Genomic DNA, 22,237 nt, shown 5'->3' with positions numbered 1-22,237 from the left:
CATTCTCAAATAATCTCTTGCTAGTAAGGACGTGGTACGTGTCCTCTAACCGGCAGTTTCGCCGCCAAATGGCACTGCAGGTAAACGGTTATGACCCGGGGCCCTCTGAACCGAGTGGTTTTGCCGCCAAATGGCACCACAGATAGCGGTTATGGCCAGAGCCAATACGCTCCTTAATGGCGTTAAATCCTTGAGATATGAATCAATAGGATATAATTGACGGGGTACAAAGCCCTCTGTTAGCTAAGGTGGATTTAAATTTGTCCCCTTAGACAAACATTCAACCCCGGTCTATAAGGTTCCCTTGGACGAAGCAACCCATGGCTGCCGACAAGGATCCTTCTGTCAGGTTGGGTCGACTACCTCCTCTGACTAAGTAGACCAGGGACCACGATGGCCCGGGATGACGGAACCATGGGATCTTGATCGGGTCTATCATCCATTCCCCCACCATCCGCTTTAAGTGCTAGATGGTGCAATTTCTATTTTAAATAGCAAAATGTCCAAATTTCCAATTTCCAAATCTAATTTCTACCAATTCCCAAGCCCATTGCTGCTACTATATGCCAGATAACACGTATATTCTACGTATCTGATTGACGACTAGCCTTAATCGAAAGTTCTCTCTCGTGATCGGGAGGGGTAATTAACTATAGGGGCTTGCGCCTATAGGAAACCATAACTCAGATCATAAAGTCCTCACAAAATGAGGGCGAAATCTCTGGGTAGTGTCTTATCTACAAACCCATCTGCCTTCCAAAATTTACCTCGGAACTTAGTTCGTTAAAACTCCCTCGCCGAATAAGAAAAGCGAGCGGAGGCCGAGGCCGAATTTTCGTAGCCCACAAATACTAAATGTGAAAGTTAAAAAATACATACAGTGATTAGCATCGTTATGCATTGATTTCTTATGCAGCTTATAATTCTTATAGAAAGCCTAATATAATTTACAATTGACTGCAAATTATATAATTCTTATTTCTCGTATTATGATTGTGTATTTCATTGAGCTTTAGCTCATTAACAGTGGTTGTACTGTAAGAAAATGGAATGAGCCCGTGGGACTCTAGGCAGAAAGTTCACTGCATTTTTGTGTACATACATTTTTGTTGTGCATAAAAACTAGAGTATGAAGTTGTATAATCAGACTTTTGGGTATATAAACTTTATTTGAAAGTTTATTAAAACTTTGTATTTTATTTAATGTGTTTTGAATATGTTTCCAATTATGAAATATTAAGATAGAATCCTAAGACTGGAAAAAATGTATTTTGTTGGGATAATTCAAATAGATTATTTCCTACTCACTTGATCCTGACAGAACTAAGTCATGGTGAGTGGTGATAGTTAAAGATAAGTCTATCCAGATTCTTCCTATCTGTTACACTCCAGGTTGATTGAAAAGGGTCAAAATGAGGTATGACATCATCACACATGTATCTTAATATTCTTATTCCTCTCATACTTAACTATCGCTAGCATTTAACCTACCCAACACTCTGATCAATATAGCATAACTCGCCCAATTATAATTGTATTAAACTTAATTTTAAATCTCCATGATATCCTTCTATCATATAATACCCTTAGAATGTCTCTATTTTAACTATTTAGCATAAAGTCTGAAAGTTATATACTCATAATAAATTCAAGATATTTACATTTCTCACACATATATAAAATGTTAGCTGCTAGTAACAATGACCGCTAAGTGCTAATATTACACCAACAAAACATTGCAAATCATATACTTAGACTTTATTCTAATAATTTTAATTCCTCCGAATTGTTATCTTGGCATTGCTCATTTTTCTTTCTAATCCCTTACAACAAATTTTATTTGCCAATCTAATGGGTGTACTTTTGATTACCTTATCTCTAATAGATGCACTCTACTCATTTGTCTAATATAATCATTTCTTAATTTATCCTTCTACTTTTACTACATATCTATCTTAACATTCTCACCATCATCACACTTAAATATTAAACTCAGCTATCAATGAATTTTTAATAATACTCAATCCATACAACCTAATCAACCTAATTACAATTTTAAAAAAAAATTGAATTTAAGTTTCCATAATATCATCTTATCATATGATACTCTTGAGAAATTTCTAAACTTTAACCACAAAAGTTTTGCCATACTGTTTCGTCATTTTTATGAAATAATGAATCAAAGACACTTAAGCTTACCACACCTAGTGATGTACAAATCAACCATTTTATCCCAAAAAGTACAAAATTAAATAGGCTAACAACAAAAATTGTCAAATTAAGATATTAAAAAGATGAACCAAACCAATTTTCAACTCTTTTTAACATCATATTTATTATGATAGAATTTTCTATTATTTTCAATTGATTTATTTTATTATTTTTAATTATCTACTTTGGATAGGTTTAGGCAAAAGTTTAGATAGGATTTTGCATGGGTTCAATATAAGATTAGATTTGATTTAAATTTTAAAGCTTATCTAAGTAACCATTTTTTTTATAAATAAAAGTCCATAATGCAAATTATTATTGATTATTATGGATTAAATGAACAAAAATAAGTGACCAATTAAGAGCTTTCTAGATCCAAGATATGTATACATATCACTCCAAACTCAGCAAAATTTTCTTTACCACCCTCTTCATCGAAGTTTAGTACTAAAGTCAAAGTTCAGAGTATTGCATCCAAATCACAAATCTCAAAACTATTGTATTGAATCCGCATAAGCAAATACAAACCTTATCCCATAGGCACTCTTTTCAAGCTGCATTTCCATGAACTTAATCCCACAGGCAACCGTAATTACATTCCACACAACCTATTGAGCCCAAGCCAAGCCGTAACCCATGCAACGTAGTACATGCATAACCCAACGTTAATTAACACATTCCGAATCTGTCTATGCCCTTCTCCTATTGTGTTTGTGTGCTCAATCACAACGCAACCATGCATCCGCTTGTGACATGCTCACATGCCTCTCCATGAGCAGCCAAGTTCAACTGCCTCCTCTACTGCACACTTCCCACAATTTAGGTACATACGACCTTCTCCTATTGACACTCGCAAATCTTGTAAACATCATGCTTGTAAAAGCAGGTAACGCTTAACCCTTCATGATTCATCATCACCCATCTAGCAATACTTAGTCAATCACCTTCTAATACGCTTCCTGTCTACCTCAACAATGGTCACATCATGCTCAGGAAAAGCCTGTTTTTCCCAAATAACACACACCTCAATCTTTTCACGTATTTTGCTACAATTAACCTCAATTCACGCCACACTTCCATGAGCACAAATACCATTTGACCCCTAACTCCTTGTCATAAGTGCTAATGCACCCCTTCAGCCCACTTTTCCTATGTCATAGTCAAAGTTGATGTGTTGAAGTTCCTTTCTGTTACAATCGCCACTTCATTTCAATTGTGGACAACACTGCTATAAATTTCTAAAATGTCTGCCCATCACCATAAATTTCTCTAGCTTTAATGGCATTATATAGCTATAAGAAATGAACAACAACATATTAAGAAGGTTAACACTTTCACATAATCAAGAAAATGGTACACTAGACATCAATCCTATCCTTCCAATTTTCCTCACCCTTACTCATATAATTATGAGTTTATGACTAATATTCACATGCAATTGATGAAAAGCCATGAATAGATATTAATAAATATAAGATTATTACGTGAAAATCCAACAAAATAAATGTACTTTCAATTTCCATAAAATCCAATGCACAAGCTCCACAAAGTCTTTTGATTCTAGTTCAATAGCATGTGCCAAAAATTCATGATTACTCCTTTTGATGATGGTAGTTTATTATGCTACTTTTCTTTCTAATGATGAACTGAGATTTGAGGACACTAAAGAGTTACCAACACCTGAGATATGTACAATGCCTAAGATTGATTATGAAATATTATCTATAATAAAAATAGAGCATTTTGCCCAATAAGGTGTTTGAGCCTAAGAATGTTGTTAAATAAAAGACTACCTCTTGCAGATTTAGTTAAAAATCTTGCTCCAAACAATATGCCTATTACTTTAGACAGTTATAATTTGCTTCAGCTACATCCATCAAAAATTAATTTGTATTAATGCTTCTATCATTATCTCCAAATTCATTGACGGTCCACATTACCAAAATCTTAGAGGTGTAATATCTATACAAACATTTTACCACCAATGCTACTTTTTAAAAGCTTTTTCGTTAGCTAAATATGTTTCCTTCTAAATCATCGTTTACCTAAACCTCCAAATATGTTGCTTTATGGATTCAATAGTCCTTATGCACCTTCCATTACATGTCACTTTTTCCCATTAAACGACCCATCAATGCCACTTTCCTCCTCCCTAGCCTCCACCAAACTTTTAGAAGAAGGATTTTTTGCTGATCAAGTGAATTGATGCTACAAAGATAAATCATTTCAGCCTAAAAAAATTTTAAACTTACATAAGATAACCAAAAGGAGATGAATTGGACCATAAAGAAGCTGAATCAAATTCATTTTAAACTTCTCTAGAATCAAATTTAATTCTAGCTGATTTTCTATTATCTTTAATTGGTTTATCTTAGAGTTTAAATTATATACTTTGGTTAAGTTTAGGTCTAAATTTTAAAAAGCATTTAACTTGGGATTAAGACAGCATAAGATTTCATTTAAAATTCAACCCTTATTTATATAATCCAATTTCTATGGTCAAGCTTCTAGAGTCTTGATATATTTAATATGATGACCAATTGATGAACTAATCATGTCTATGAATTCCTAGTGACATCCTATTCCATCTAAATAGTGTGATCTGAGAATCATGGTCATAAAATTTTTTTCTAGAAAAATCAAACCATTAAAGCTTCAATGAATAGGATCTCTACGGTTTTTTCACACCCTGATGCCCAAATTATGATCAAAGGCGATTTGTTTGATCCCCTGTTTGATATAATACCCATATCACTTGGTCTCAAAACTATCATATAAATAATCAAAAGTTTTAATTTTTATTTTGCTCACTACCCTTTTCCCAAGATATTTAATATTCTTATAATATTATAATCTCAATAGTATTTAACTTGTGTCACTACTTAAATGGTTCGTAGCAGAGCTTTGATGTTTTTTTTGGAAATGACCAACATGACTGCCCTCAACAGCATATCCAAAAAATGTAATGAGACCTAAGAGAGATACTCACAGATACATAACCAAGGACCTCAGCGTTTCCAACAACAAATGCAGAGATGCGTTTCGCGGGCTCAACTGAGTATTCAGCTCTTGCATTCCTAATTGCTCTAATCTGCCACAGAAGGTTCATAAAATTATCTTGTTATGAGGAGGTTCAGGCAGGTAAAACCATTTATAAGAAATTTTAAAAAAATTAAGTACCAAAAACAACAAAAGTTGATAGCTTTTACGTTTGTAACACTTACCAATGATTGTAGATTTTCAAACCTTTTCACCGATTTGTTATTTTTTGGAAGTGAACACTGAGGCCATTGAGATACTATAAGAGCTTGTTTTCGAAATGGTAAAGCCTGCATAAAATATAAAAACATGTAGACACGAAAAACAGGCAAACTACATAAATCAGCAAAGCCAAGCACCAAAAGCATTGCACATTATAACGGATTGAAATAAAGTTTAGCGAAGAAAAAAAAAAGCGAAGAATTCAGGGCTGTTTATGTAGATCGTCTAATAATGATAAGCACTTAAACTGATTACAACGGTTTTTGCATTTCACCAAAATGTGAAAGGTTAAATAAATGACTTAATAATCCTAGGACAGGATAGAACACTTATTTATCTATTTCGTCATAAAAGTGAAAACCAGAAACAGCTGAGAGTTTTAAGTGTTCAGAGTGACAATTTTGATCTCATACAGGAATTGTCAATGTGCTCATGAGAGCAAAAATGATGGCGGGATGAAACATAAACTTATTCACCATGAAATAACCATAAGAGATTGCACTAGTTAGAAGAAAAAAAAAACAAAAAGAGAGAATTAGGCAGCAGGAATGGCGCCCCAGTAATTAATCCAGGAACCTTGCGATTCTTGAAGTGTTAGACTGAACCAAAATACTCAAATGCAAGAAAATTAGTAAGAGAGAACACATTACCTGCCATAATTCTTCAGTGACAAATGGCATGAAAGGATGTAGCAGCTTCAAAATGTTTTCAAAGACATATAGAAGAACAGACTGTGCCATAGAAGCATCTGAATGACTTCCAGAGTGATACAGGCGAGTTTTGCTAGATTCAATGTACCTAGAAAAAGTTAAAATCTAAATGCACGTTCAGAAATAGAGAATACTTAAAATAAAGCTGGAAACACAGTACATGTGCTACATAATTATGAACACAAGTCAGATTAATCATTGACCATCTTAGTCCTGAAAAATTAAAGATGGAGAGGAGGAAGTTAATTCTGTATGTTTATGTAAGCCTTACTGTTTTTTTTTTTTTTTTTTTTTTTTCACATATAAACATGCTGTTGTCTCTATTCCAAAAATTCTTGCTTTGAATAATATCCATTGGCAAGAATCGACTACCCACTCACATTTCATTCCAATTTAATGTGTTCCTAAAGAACACTGAAATGTTTCCAAATGGGTATAGAGGTGCATGAAATTCTTGCCTCTCCAAGGAATGAATAAAGTTTTACTACTTTATAGCAGAGAGACTGCTTCTCGATTCATACTGATAGGGTCATAGCCACTGTATTGCAATGAGGGAAATCTGGACATTGAAGCACAAACCGGTCCCTTCAAGTTTTCAAAAGATGAGATGTAAATGCAGCGTGCAGTTAAACTACGGGTTTTGAGAGGAGGAAAAAAAAAGGTTTCCATCCTCAAGTACAAGATTGGTACATCATTTAACCAATATTGAAGAGCAAAGCCAAATGACAAGCTCAAATATTCCATTTCAATTCAACATAAAGTGCATCGTAGAAAAATGCTTCCATATAGTCAAAATCATGGTTTAAAATTGCGCAATATGAGGCTCGCCTTTGCGCAATTCCAGTAAAAAACGCCTCAATGCTTATGCCTCGAGTTTTTGTTATGAGGCTTGCGCCTCAACTTGGTTGAGGCCCGCCTCGCCTCACTGGCATGAGGCTTACGCCTCACGCTATATATATTAAAACTTACATAAATCTTGAAATAAATGCCCAACATTGGACTCTATAGGAGAGGAGGAAGGGGAGAGAGTAGTTCATCATAATGATGATTCAAATGAAGAACCCCTTAGTGATGACAGTGCTGATGATTTATGAGTTCTTATGTCATATGTCATTGCTATTTATTTTTAGAAATTGGAATTATATGTTAATGAAAAGAATATTGGGATTTGGGAAAGATAGAATTTTCAGCTGAACTATATTTCATGTTGTCTTATTATTGAGATATTTTGATTTCACTTCATATCTTATGCTTTTTTATGTTTTATATTATTCACTCATTAGTATTTAAAAAATTTATCATTTTATGTTTACGCAATCTTTTGATTTTGAGGCTTACGCCTCAAAACGCATTGAGACTTACGCCTAGCCTCACGAATGAAAAACGCCTCAATACCCAAATACGCAATTTTAAACATTGGTCAAAATAATAAAATGAACAAAAAGAAGTACTATTTAAGGAATGAGAAAAGGATCAAAATAATCCCTCAACTCTTTTGAGGTATCATTTTGGTCCCTTAACTCTTTAAAATGAGACTTTTTTTGTCCTAACATCCAATGTTGGAGTTAATAGTGTTAAATGTATGAGTATTTAGGTTATTTTTATTAAATATTTATTAAATGTAACTTTCAAGTAATTATAATTTGGTATTTTGGATCTACATATGATATTTATTAATTTAGAGAAATCAAATACAAATATATGTTATTTTCAACTTAGTCACACATATTTTTTCCAAACATATCTTATAAAATATGACTATAATTTTTTAAATTAAAAATAAAATTATTATTAATTTTTTTTCTCAAAGAAACATTTAAAAATTTTTATTAGAAAAATTATAATTACTTGAAAATTATATTTAATTAACAATGATCAAAATACCCTTACATTTAACACAATTAACTCCAACATTCGATGTTAGAACAAAAAATGTCTCATTTTAATGGGGGAGACCAATTTGGTCCCTCAAAAGAGTTGGAGACCATTTTGGTCCCTCACAAATAGTTGAGGGGCCATTTTGGCCTTTTTCTTGTTAAGGAATATATGAAGTTGACAACAACCTCCAAAAAATGCAAAAATAAAATGAAATGTATTACAAAATTACAGCCAGAAAAATCATACTCAGTATATATATAATTAGGAAAAAACTGCCATACATACCAGTCAGCAAAAGCACCCCAGAAAAAATCATATATTTCTCTACCAGCATCTCCAAAGAAAAATTTCTCATAGCTAGAAGTGACACTATCAATGAGACTATGCAGTTCTGACACCTGAACAAATAATAAAGCTTTAGTAAATCAAATACAATAGAACACTTGGGGTTAGAAAAATCTGAAAAAGATTTACCACCCAGGATTCTGGTAGAGGTAGATTCATAAGGGATTCCTGTGTGTCAAACTGAACAAGGGAAATTAATGAGTCAATTATAAAAAAATCATGAAATCAAGTAAAGCATCCAAGCCTGAGGCTACAAATGCAAACATCTAACTCAAAAACACAAAGATTCAGTTTGCAATAAGGCCTTTGAACAAATTTAAAAATTTCTAATATCTTGAAAAAGCAAAAAGAGTAATGCTCCAATGTGTTTTAATTCAATTTGAATCGGAAAACATTTAAGCATGCATAAATGCACGTAGTGAGTAAACCACACTTCATTATAACATGATGTATATAATTTCATGCATAAGGAAAAAATTAAAGCCCCTCCTCTCTCTCTCTCTCTCTCTCTCTCTCTCTAAAAATACCCTCCTTATTTCTTAATACTGCAGGATTTTGAGCCTAATCCTATAAATGTTCACAATTTAACAACTCAAACTTATTTGCAAAGACAATCCCCTTCAGGCTCACTATCACTTGACAAGATGAATTTCAAATGCAAAGTATTTCATAGGTGAATTTAGAATTCACCTAGTAGTTCATTTTTGGCATCTTCCAAAATCGTCCGATTTTCAAATATACTATAATTTCTTTGTTGCTCGCCACCGTAGCCAGCTCCCTCCCCCTCACCATCGCCGATGCCACCAAGTACCACCATTGTCACCTATCATTGCCCAGCCTTACACCCATTTCACTTCAAACAAACAAAAAAAAAAAAATCTCCCACATTTGTTTTACAAATAACCAAACAATTCCAAAATATTTCAAATACACCACATTTCTTTTGCATTATATCTTTTTACTTTATATTCTTTTTAAGCAAACCAAACCACCCTTATTCTACATTCATTTTTCAGCAAACCAAACAACCCCTTAATGAGAATAAAACACACATAATTAAAAATCCATAGCATTAACCTGTTAATATAAAGCTCTCCTAAAACATCCTCGGGATTTTCCTAAGATGCACATCAAATGAAGCACATAAACCCAATAGCTAATTAAATAGAAGATTAATGACCTACCGCTATCATTTGCCAATCAAAGGCCACTGTACCATTCACAAATAATAAATTGTTTAACATTTCAACTAACAATTCTTAAAAGTTAAAAGAAAAAGTATAATATGACATTGGCTCTCTAAAATCCTATATGACTAATTATAAGAAACACCCAAATTATGTCATATTTTAAGTAATTTTAATAACTCAAAAATGGATCAACTTTATCAAATATTCAACTATATGCACTAAACTGCTAGGAATTTAGTCAGACGATTTATTTTCATTTTTTAACAATAGTAAATTGTTTATATTATTTCATTTAATGTTTATTTATTACTATGCAAATAAGTAGATAAGATTAAGATGATCATGTTGACCCCTACACATAAAACAATACGAAAAGAGGTGAAAAAGATGATTTAGGCAATGCGTGCATTGACGAAATGCATCACTTAAGGAGTCAAATGACCTCCGAATGCCAAACAGATGGTATCGTTGTGATAAGGACACTGAATTCTAGTGGGTCAAGGCCCCTCGCAATTGAATCAGATGAGATCAATTAAAAGGGACGACCGACACTCGAAATTAAAGCCTGAGACTGATCAAACGATGTCAGATCGACAAACAGACTTCGCCATTGCGCCCGGAAAATTGTCGACCTCTGAAAACTGCATTTTGATTAATCAATTTAAAGCATCCATATTGGTGGCACGGATATCGAGGCAATGCAAAAATTTCGAGGAAAATTGACCTCGTCGCTGTCCAAATGATGTCTGTTCACGAAACGGATTTCTCCATTGCTAGCGGAATAATGCAAATACTTAAGAACAACATTTTCTATATTCAATTTGGATCATCCGTAGTGGTGAAACGAATTTTGAGGCAAAACATGCATATCAAGGAGAGAGGCCTCGAGGTTGCCCAAACAAAATCCGATCGCAAAACGGACTGTGTCAATGCGATTGGAACATCCCAAATATCTTAGAAGATCTAATGACAACATTCAACTTAACAAATCAAGGGGCATGCAAGGGGTCGGTACGAACATCGAGACAAAGCGCACATATCTGAGAAAATTGGCCTCGACGTCATCCAAATGATGCCCGGATTGACAAAGGGACTCGTCGTTGTGTCCGGAACGTCACCAACATTAAGAATATACATTTTATTTAACCAATTTGGATCATCTAAGGTGGTGGTGCGAATCTTGAGGCGATTCAAATATGATGCGAAGGCATGCATATCAAGGAAATTTGTCACTACGGAGACGAAATGACGTTCGATCATGAAACGAACAGCGCCATTGCATCCGGAACGTCAATTTGGATCTTCTGAGGTGGTGGTGTAAATCTCGAGGTGATTTAAATATGATGTGAAGGCACGCATATAAAGGAAATTTGCCTATACAGAGACGACATGACGTCCGATCATGAAACAGACAGCTACGTTGCATTCGAAATGTCACCAACATTCAGAGTACATATTTTATTTAATCAATTTGGATCATCTGAGGTGGTGGTGTAAATCTTGAAGCGATTTGAATATGATGAAACGGCGCGCATTACGAGGGAAATTAGCCTCAACGGCGGCGAAGTGATGTCCGATCACGAAATAGACCACGTCGTTGTGATCAGGACATCGTCAATACCCTAAATGCACTACCATTTCATCTAATGTCTATATTCGACAAATTTGACATGCATTACAAGACGAAATACACACGAATTCCGAGGCAGAATGCACATAGATCAAGAATTGCATGCAATTCAAAATAAACTTAGTTGATTGATGCATTATTAATCATTTCAGAGGGACGATTGAAGGCAACGAAATGTTAATGTCATTGCCAGTTTAATCATATATATATATATATATACATATATATATATATAGAAGTCAAAAGAAATGTCAAAATCTCATTAATCTTACCTCGTATCTCTTCAAATCTCCTGCTCTAAATCCTGGATATCCGTTTGAACGGAAACCTCGGACAGACGTTTCACCTTGCTTTGAATGAAGCCTTCGTCGTTAAATAAAAATAGAACGAGCTCTTCGATTGGTTCCCACGAATTGAGCTCCTGCTTACAGTGTTCCCTTCAAGCTTCCCTCCGTCTATAGTCTTCTGAACTCGTTTCCAAACTGCACGCCCTTAAGCCGACGTCCGAACCAGTCCCATCTCTCCCGGTTTTATCTCCTCCACCCTTCCGTCTTTACTCCTTGTTGCGATAGACTTCTCAAATCACCGTCCGATCCCAAACCAAAAGCTCCCTCCCGTCAGACTTCAAGTTTATTCCGTGTCAAGGCCACAACCCAACCAACGCCTTCTCCTCTCCTTTGTTGTGCCGATTCCTATGCTGAGCTCGTTTTCTCTGATTTTCCCTCACAAGCTGAATCAACCAGCCCCTTTAAAGCTCTATAAAAAAAAGCTGCTACTCCCATTCACTTTCACGTGAAACCTATTTCATCTTTTCCATCCCACGTCAGAACCAATATCAAAACTGCTCTAATCCTTGGCAATTAATAACAAGTCCACGACTCTGGTTCCCTTAAACTTTTCCTTTGTTTTATTTCTTTTTTTATCTATGATATCATTGCAGTAATTTAAGTTCCTCTTTTGTTGAAAAGGAGATGTGCTTGCTTATTCATGGATACATGTTCATATTTATATTTGTTTTTTAAAAAATGATGATAAAGAGATAATAAAAAATGTGTGTATGGGTGATAATGAGCAAAGTCATAGCTTCAGGTAAATGTGAAAATCCTATGGAAATAATCCAATAGTAGCATGCAAGTAGGTTTGCCCACAAGGTGTTTGTGAAAATGTTCTAATGACTACTTCAATATAGGATTTGGTAGGAAAGTGTGGGTGTTGCAACTTCATGTTCCATTGTTGTTGTGTAGAGTCTCCCACAAAGTATTTAGATAGTATTTATTCCAAAGTCCATTTGCTGTTTGGCATTTAGTTAGAATTTGTTGTTAGCCAAAGTTAGTTTTTTTTTACTGATTAAGATTAATGTTACTAGATACCATGTTAATAGTATTATATCATGTTAATAGTATTATATCATGTATATGTTTGTAACAAAAAGAGGTGTATGGAGTTTCAAAAAAAAAAGAAGAAAAAAAAAGGGGGAGAGAAAAAAAAAAGATTAAAAAAAAGTGTGAAATTATTTCCAAAAAAAGAGAGAAAATAAAAAAAAAAAGTTTAAAAAAAAAGAGAGATTTTTGTGCATCTCATCATCGTCGTCAACCATCGTGAAGGTATGAATTTCCAACTCAGATTCTCATTTCGGCGTTCGCGGCGCACCGGCAAACCGCCCATACAGGCTTTTCTTAGCGTGGTGGGAAGGGAACCCGGTGCGGCGCCTACGATGGGGCTAGCAATCATCTAAAACCTCTTTTTGGCGTTCGTGGCGCACCGAAAAATCGCCTATACACGTTTTTCTCTAGCGTGGTGGGATGGGAACCCGGTGCGACGCCTACGGCGAGATGAGGATATTCATAAGTACCCGCTCGCCGAGAAATGACTGTGTTTTTCTTGCAACAGGTACTAAAGACCCATACACACCTTTCTCTGGCATGGTGGGGTTTGAAGATTTCATGGTCGCGGTGTCCTCGTCCGAGGGCACCTACCGTACACGCTTTTTTCTAGCGTGGCGGGAGGCCCAGTTTTTCGTAGTTTTCCCCTAAACGGGGGAGACGTCGGGAGGCTGCCGAAATTTCGGGTGAATATACAACTAAATTTGAGACTTGATTGAACATCAAACGAATAAAGATTTGGACTTAAGCTTGGTTGAACAAAAAAAAGTGACTTAAGTGAACTCAAACTCTAAATGAACTTGAATATTAAAAGAAAGATAATTAATGATGATCCAATTTGTACTCAAATGAAGTAAATACAAGATTGATTTATAATGCAGTTATCTACGAATAAAAGAGATCTCTAGGGAATGCAGTTATCTACGAACAATTAAAAGGAGTCTACGATAAATACGACAGTTCGCCTATGAATGTCTATAAGAGAATTGCAACAAAATGTATAACCCACCTATAAATGTGAGAAGGAGGTTACGAGTGAAGACATGACATATAGCAAAATGCAAGCTCCAATGGACTGCTGTGGAAAACTCGTCATATAAACCAGATGTCATCTATGAGTAGAATGCCAAAAGATTACATCAAAAGAAAGCTTCTATGAGTTACTGTGGGAAAGTCATCACACATATAAGAGCTTATATGTGAGCGAGTACAAGAGAATTACAGTGAATGCAAGTTCCTACGTGTTAAAGCAAGAGATTCGCTAGTGCACTACAATCCACCTGCAGAAAGCAACAAGTGGTGCATGACAGTCTACCTGTACAAAGCAGCAAACAACTTATCCAGAAGCTGCTACAACACGCCACCGGATCCGCAACATTTATACAAGCGGACATAAGGTGTTTATAAATATTGCAAAATATCCCCGTACATACACCGTAGTTTGTATACACGCAGGTACACAAGGGGTTAATATAACAAAAAACCCGCATGGGCCCCGATTAACATGTTATGGGTACACACATGACGTCTAGGGATACTACACGGGTTGATAAAGTTGAACACGATCCTCCTAAGCAGGTAGATAGAGTCGACAATGTTCAACAAATAATTATAAAATGCCTCCAAACACCCGTATGGGCCCCGATGAGCGTGTTATTGGTACACACGTGATGTCTAGGGATACTGCATTGGTCAATAAGTGAATTCAAGTTCGAACTCGATCCTTCTATGCGGATCGATAGGAGTCGAAAGGGTTCGAACCATCAAACAAATATACGATCGCGATGACCTGTATATTTGTCTTAATACATTCAAATTAGGCCTTCAAGGCCTACAATAATATGAATTCACTAATAAAGGCACAAAGCCTACGAAACCCGATCCCCTATCAACAAATTTATGGGTCGACACGGTTCAATCAATAAAGGGAAATAATCCCGTACACCCTGATGATGGCCGTGTTCAATATAAATCTCAACCGGAGGGGTCCACAAAATATATTAGATGTCACCCAAGTAACCAAAATCCAAATTCTCAAACTCCAAGATGTTCAAAATAAAAATTTATCTATTAATCACTTAAAGCAAAATCCATCCACAATCTGCAACAGTTTCTCGGGGTAGATAAATTAAAATTTACTTCAGCTCACGTAGAGTTAATGCCTAGTCGAAAATATCACTAGGATCCATTCTCAAAAAATCTACTGCCAATAAGGACGTGGTATGTGTCCTTTGACGAACGGTTTTTCCGCCAAATGGCACGGAAGGATAAACGGTTATGACCCGGGGCCTTCTGAACCAGGTGGTTTTGCCGTCAAATGGCACCACGAAATACCGGTTATGGCCAGAGCCAATACGCTCCTTAGTGGCATCAAATCATTGAGATATGAATCAATAGGATATAATTGATAGGCATAAAGCCCTCTGTTAGCTAAGGTGGATTCAAATTTGTCCCCTTAGGTAAACATCCATCTCAAGTCTACAAGATCCCCTTGGATGAAGCAACCCATGGCTGCCGACAAGGATCCTTCTGTCAGGTTGAGTCGACTACCTCCTCTGACTAAGTAGACCAGGGTCCATGATGGCCCGAGATGACGGAACCATGGGATCTTAATCGAGTCCATCCATTCCCCCACCATCCACTTTAAGTGCAAGATGGTGAAATTTTCATTTTAAATATCAAACCTTCCAACCCAAATTCCAAACACCCGAACTTTTCAAATACCTATGCCCATGCTAACGCGTATTCTCTACGTATCTGATTGACGACTAGCCTTAATCGAAAGTTCTCTCTTGTGAACGGGAGGGGTAATTAACTATAGGGGATTGTGCCTATAGGAAACCAGAACTCAGATCATAAAGTCCTCGCAAAATGAGGGCGAAATCTATGGGTAGTGTCTTAACCCCCCCCCCCCCCCCCCCCCCCCCCCCCCCCCCCCCCCCCCCCCCCCCCCCCCCCCACCCCCCCCCCCCCCCCCCCCGAGCCCACAGATCATTTATGTTGGAAGGGCTTAAAGATCATACACTAATCTATCTATAGGATGAATACACTCAAGCAAAAAAATACAGGTAGAATAAAGAAAAAATCTCAAAGGCACGCAGCATGCAAATGGCTTCCTTTCCAGTGATTATCCACATCATTTATACTAACTGATAGAATGCCACCTTATCAGAAAAAGGGTTTACGAACCTTATAAGTCAGTATATCTACTAGTTTAGAGCCATCTCTTTCACACGGCAAATTCTGCAAAATAAATTTTCCAGCATTCCATAGCTTGTTGGTGAAAGCTTTGTTAGAAGTCAATCTGTCAGTGGACAGGTTAAGGTCCTGAAAGCATGCAAGTAAAAGAAAAAGAATTTAAGACCGATCATACTTTGTTGCAACTCCAAAACCGAAATTACCTGGCCAGCTGATCCAAGAGAAAGTGTGAATCGTAAGGCATCTGTGCCATATTCATTTATGATATCTATTGGATCTATAACATTTCCCAATGTCTTGGACATTTTTCTTCCCTGAAAATAGCAAAAGTTGAAAAAGCTCAACAAATAAATTTTGACGAAAATAACATATTCTAGCGAGTTGAAGAACATCTAACAAGAGATAACAGATTTTAAGTACTTAATTTGCCAAATAATAGGATAATATGTAATCACTCACATGCAGAAACTTACAAATTTTGTTCTTTTGTTTAGTGCTTCAGAGAAACCTTTCTCCTTTATAGGAAGGATACCATGCACAGGAAGATGGAACAAAAAAAATGCAATACGATATGATAAAACTGAGGATACACAGTAACTTTAATACCCTTATTTCAAGCTTTAAAAATACTACTAAAAATAAGCAAAATAAATAAAAATAGCTCAAAAAATGTTGCCCAATCTCTCATGTCAAAGGCGATCAATTAATTGAGCATTCAAACAATAAAATCCTACTTCAACTCACCATAAAACCTAAAACTCCCAATTATCTAGCATGTATCATGTAGGCAAACATACACTGCATAAGCGCTGGACCAAGCAAACCAATAACATGTTGACAAGGCATGAATATTCAGAAACCATAGATTTCAATTTCCTAATGTAAGTAAAAAACAATACCCAGTGCACTTTTTTACCAACCTCTATCAAATCTCAACGCTCACTCCTAAACGTGAACATATGAATTAGTCAATACAAAGACAAACTAAATCTACTTAAAGTATATTGATTCGGATTCTAGTTGATATCCAGCATATAAAACATTTTTCACCAAGGCTCTAGATGTCAACACATCCAGCACCTAAAATATTATTATTTTTATTTCACTGTGATTCTGGAAAGAGATGCCAACCAAACCAAAGAGCAATAATTTTGGGTCCTATGACTATGTATGATAATTTTTAGTTAATGTATTTCACATAATGTTCAAAAACCCAAATCAGCCACTTCAAATAACAAACTCACTTTAAAATAATGATAATTATGTTTGACTTTAGCATTGTAACTTCGGACTCCAAACTTACCTTTAAATATTAATTTCCTCTTTGTTCACCAACAAAAATTTAGAAAACTGTGTAAAATTTGTCATATGGTTAAACAAATGCATAACTCCTATCTCGATTACACCCACAAACCTTCCTAACCTTTTATTTTACTCAACATTGATGTGTGGCGACCATGTAAAGTCAAAACAATCTCTTGAGCTAGATGGTTTATTTTCATCATCGACAATCTTACTAGTCTTACTTGGGTATCCTTCATGAAAGAAAAATTTGAAGCGGGACAATTTTTTAAGCATTTCAATACCATATCCACCCCTAAATTCAGTTCAAATTCAAAATTCAAATCCTAAAAACAAACAATGCCAGATATCTTTCAAATTAGTCATAGGAAATTATCTCCCATATCTAGGAATTAAACACCAAACCTCTAATAAATGGGGTTGCTGAAAGAAAAAATAAACCTCTAGACCTCTTCAAAGTGGCTAGATCAGTAATCCTCTCCACAAATGTTCCTAATCTCTAACAAGAAGCTATCCTAAAAACTGCACATCTAGTTAATAGAATATCATCAAGAGTGCTTAAATTTCAAATCTGTATCCAAAACTTCTCTTTAAATTTCAAACTTTTCTTTTGTTGACTGAAAAATCTTTGGTTCTTCAACCTTCATTCTCAGCATTAGAAAAGATTAAGCTCAAAGTTTATCAAGAGCATCATTATTGGATACATCCCAAATAAAAAAAGGTATAAATGTTGTTATCCCCCAATCAATAAAAAAATATAATTCCATGGATTTAACTTTTCTTAAAGACCAAACTTACTCCAAACCCAAAATTCATGAGGAGAAAAGTTGAGAACTAGAATTTAAAGGTTTAAGCTTATTTGATCATCCTCTCTCTCTTTCAACAAATTCATAAACAATGAACATTCCTCATTGCCCCCATTCTACCTACTAAAGCTCCACCAATGCTATAAATTGTTCGTCGCCTTATCAATAAATTCAACCCTATTAAAACCAGAACCACAAAACTCCCTCATCGCCTTATCAATACATGTAATCTATGCAAAATGAGATTTGTGTCTATGCAAGGAGGGAAAGAAATTCAAGAAGAGGAGTGATGGACATATCTCTGGCACACTCAAGAACTCAAACTACTTCAAAGATTAATAAAGAATAAATGGTTGAGATTTAATCAATAGATGATATTGATCCCCATTGTCTATTGCCATAAATAAGAGTTGGGCTCAAGCACCAATCACCAAATCTTTGATTTCATGACTTCTAAAGGGTTTTCACCTAGATTTCATGCTTTTGTCCTATGCTGCACCGATACACCTATTTATGAAGGCGTGTTGTATCGAATACGTGTCAGACACAATACGCATCCGATACGGCACCGATATGTGTTGGATACGTCAAAGCCGTATCCAATTAAAATACTATTTAATTTCAAAAGGACACGGATATGCGTGTCCGTTGGAAGACGAAAAAAATCGGGAAAAAGATGTGTCATATTTACTTATGAGGCTGCGAGCGAGGTTCTCTCATTTTCGAACCCGCGAGTCATTTACATTGATGTTAGTTTACTAGAAAATATGATATCAGAGCATCAATTATTTTGCATTTGTAATGCTTTGATTTTTTATTCATGTATTAAAAAATCATGTTATTGTGGTTTGTATGTCTTCTTAAATGGAGAAAAAAAAGAAGTTTAGCTCTCATATGTTATTCAGTAAACATGTCACCAAATCATGCAACAACATAATTAGTGGAATCATGCCACAAAATTCTTATTAGGCAATGAGTTTTAACTCTTCCCTTGACACAATGCTTACTTTTATTTTGATATTATAAGATATAAGGCTACAAATGATGTTGCTTTCATTTTTTGGTCATTTCAAATATTATGCTTTGATTGTTTTTTTTTTTAATTTTTATTTATGATTTATAAATTATAATGACGTGTTCGTGCCGTACATGTATCCTGTATTTTTAAGAATTGACATGTCCCGTATCGTGTCATATCCATGTCGCCGTATCCGTATCGGTGCAACATAACTTTTGTCATTCTCTTGAGAAAATGCAGATTCCAAAAATAAAAAACATGAAGCTCTTGAAGCCTAAGTAATGTCCTCCTTAAGTAATGATAATTGAAAAGACACATCAAAAAATTTTCACAAATGATAATTGAAGAAATACATCAGATCGAAGAACCCCCTTAAGTAATGTCCTCATATATGGGAAAAACAAGTTACATAGAAAACTAAGAAACAATTTATGGTCTCAAGAAGCATTGTTGAAGTTAAAAGCAGGGCAATGATATCTGATATTTGTGAAGGAATGTGACTAAAAAAAATATTTAGAACTAAATTAACAAATAAAAAAAATCTCTAAAATTATATGGTGACAACACAACTGCCATATGCATTACAAAATATCAATCCACCATGACAACTAAACAAATTGAGATAGACCAACATTCATCTAAGAAAAAAACAAAATGGGCTTGCCCGACTCAATTATGTTCCAATAAACTCTCAAATAATAGATATTCTCACCAAGGCTTTACCCATAATGAGCATAGATAATATAATATAATAAATAAGTTGTACATGATCAATATATAAAACCCCGCATGAAGAGAGGTGTTAATATAATCTTAAATTTGTGTCCATTATCTTTCCATCTTCAATAAGTCAAAATTTTGTCGCATCATTTCATCTATAGTAAATAGTAATCTAGTAATCCATGAACAAGAATTTTTCATTTATAACAATCTAGCAAATATGACAACATGATTTCATTTCTATGAAGTGGTGATTTCTAAATTTTAGAATTAAAGACTGATTTCTAAATTTATTTCATTTATTTCTTTCCAAGATGGATGTTTATCACATATTTATGTACAACTTACATTTGAACAATAGAATAAAATTTATAATGAAATTTCACATTTTCTACTTTTCTCCCTTCTCATTCTAATTTTCACGTCACTTCTTGGTATGGGAATTAAGGGTGAGGCTTCATCAAGATCTAAGAAAAAAAGTGCTTTCCTTTCTTAAAAGTCCCCATGAAGAATCAGCCCCAAACACACGGAAAATTATTAGGTCCGGTCACCTGACAGAGAGATAAATCCGGATTTCTCTCTGTCTACAGTCAAAGCGCAGCTGCTACAGTAACTGTGCTTTACTATAGATAGAGAGAAATCCGGATGTATTTCTCTGTCAGGTGACCGAACATAATAATTCCCCCAAATACACAAGTAGCTTAAGCAGGATCCCTATCAGGTGGAGGCAGAACTTTTCCATATATATATATATATATATATATATGTTTAAAAGGCGAAATAAGGATTTGAGGTGTAAGCCTCAAAATGGGAAAATTAAAGTACTAAAAAAATTATAAATAACTCATAAAAATAACAAAATATTAAGTAAATTATAAACATAATGATTTGTGTGAAGGTAAATGTTATTGCAACACAATATTCAAAATAAAAATTCACTCAAACCTTAAACACGCCCTTAAGATGAAGACCTAAGGCAGTTTCATCGTCACTTTGACAGCTTTCAGAAGAATCCTCATAATTTATGTCAACATCTTCAAAATCTTCTTCATTTATAATTTTTTTCTTTCTCACATAATCAGTTAACATTTCATTAGTTGCATTCTAAAATAAATTAATAAATTAATAACCCAAAATATTGATGCTTTGGGAAGGCATATCCAACAAAAATAGAAATATTCTTATTCACATATTGTTGATGTTAATTTTCTTAATCCTAAGAAATGGATCACTGATCAAATCCAAAAGTTACCCTTTATTGGTTGCTTCAAATGTTAACTTTAATGTACAAGTTCTAGATGAATGGGAGCATCACCGCTTCTTGCATTCATGGATCTCGAATCCAACTATTTATACCGAGATCTATATTAATGTTTGGATGATTTATATGAAAATGTTGTCAAACAACGTTCACCTTTACTTTTTTTTTTTTCTTTCAAAAAAAAAAAGTAGTGTTCGGAGAAGATTATATAAACTATCGGTATTCCTTACCCTAACCCAATAAGAAGCATCCATTCAGTTCTTACATCATTAGGGGTCAACATATCATGATGGCTTGGCTGACCTTTGGAATGTCTTCTTTTCAGAAATTATTTGGATCATCTGGAAAAAATAAAGGGTAGAATCTTTTAGGTAAAGAGCCTTTTTATTATTTGTTTTTTTTACTTTTTCTTAGTTTTTTATTTTACTTTTCTGTAATTCTTTTTCTTTTCAATTCACTATTATGTAACTTGTATTGCTATTTTAATGAGAAAGGTTGACCCACCTTTTTCAATCAAAACCTTATAATTCATAGTGATTGATTCAGTAATTTTTTAAGTTGATTAAACTCATTCTAAGCATTAGTTTACAATGCCAAAAATCACCTTCACCTAGAATAACAAAAGTTGAAAAGTGCTTTTCACATATGTTACTAACAGATGCTTCTTACCTTACTATATGTATCACTTCAAATCAAATACCAACGATGATTATATTAATACATACAGAGTTATCTTGTGCATTAGCACAATATGGAAACCAGGTTCCAATATTTTCAAAAGACAGCATGTGTCTACATTACAACAACAAACAAACAACAATATCAAGCCTTTATCCCACTACATGGGGTCGGCTGCATTAATCCTTTTTCTCCGTTGTAATATGTTAAAAGTCAAATTCTCATTTAAATCTAATAAAAAAAGTCATCTCTAATGTTTTCTAACCAAACTTTTTAGGTCTACATGCTACTTTTCTTAATATAGGCTAAATCTAATACACTACTCTCCTAACCGGGTCATCGGAAGGCCGACGGTTTATATAACCAAACCATCTAAGGCAACTCTCTCTAATCTTATTTGCCACTAGAGCTACTCCAACCTTTTTCACGTATATGCTCGTTTCACATTATCTCTAAGAATAAAGTCACTCATCCACCTGAGCATCCTCATCTCTACAACAACAACAACAACAACAACAACATCAAGCCTTTATCCCACTACGTGGGGTCGGCTACATGAATCCTTTTTCTCCATTGTGTCCTATTAAAAGCCAAATTCTCGTTTAAATCTAATAAAGAAAGGTCATTCCTAATATTTTCTAACCAAG

General features: G+C 34.7%; 1 protein-coding gene across 1 annotated transcript in view; it reads right to left on the bottom strand.

Annotated features, from left to right (window-relative positions):
* Positions 1-22,237, bottom strand: part of LOC110112979 (valine--tRNA ligase, chloroplastic/mitochondrial 2) — a 61,876-nt gene that overhangs the window by 6,728 nt on the left and 32,911 nt on the right. The window contains exons 11-17 of the mRNA XM_028700500.1: positions 16,009-16,119; positions 15,797-15,934; positions 8,535-8,585; positions 8,346-8,458; positions 6,123-6,270; positions 5,436-5,540; positions 5,201-5,302 (exon numbers count right to left, since the gene is read on the bottom strand). Coding sequence (XP_028556333.1) covers positions 5,201-5,302; positions 5,436-5,540; positions 6,123-6,270; positions 8,346-8,458; positions 8,535-8,585; positions 15,797-15,934; positions 16,009-16,119 — 768 coding nt within the window. The remainder of the gene's footprint in view (positions 1-5,200; positions 5,303-5,435; positions 5,541-6,122; positions 6,271-8,345; positions 8,459-8,534; positions 8,586-15,796; positions 15,935-16,008; positions 16,120-22,237) is intronic.

This window comes from Dendrobium catenatum, unplaced genomic scaffold (assembly GCF_001605985.2).
Source record: "Dendrobium catenatum unplaced genomic scaffold, ASM160598v2 fragScaff_scaffold_1539, whole genome shotgun sequence".
Lineage (NCBI taxonomy): Eukaryota > Viridiplantae > Streptophyta > Magnoliopsida > Asparagales > Orchidaceae > Dendrobium > Dendrobium catenatum.
This window is presented reverse-complemented; position numbering and strand designations above follow the sequence as displayed.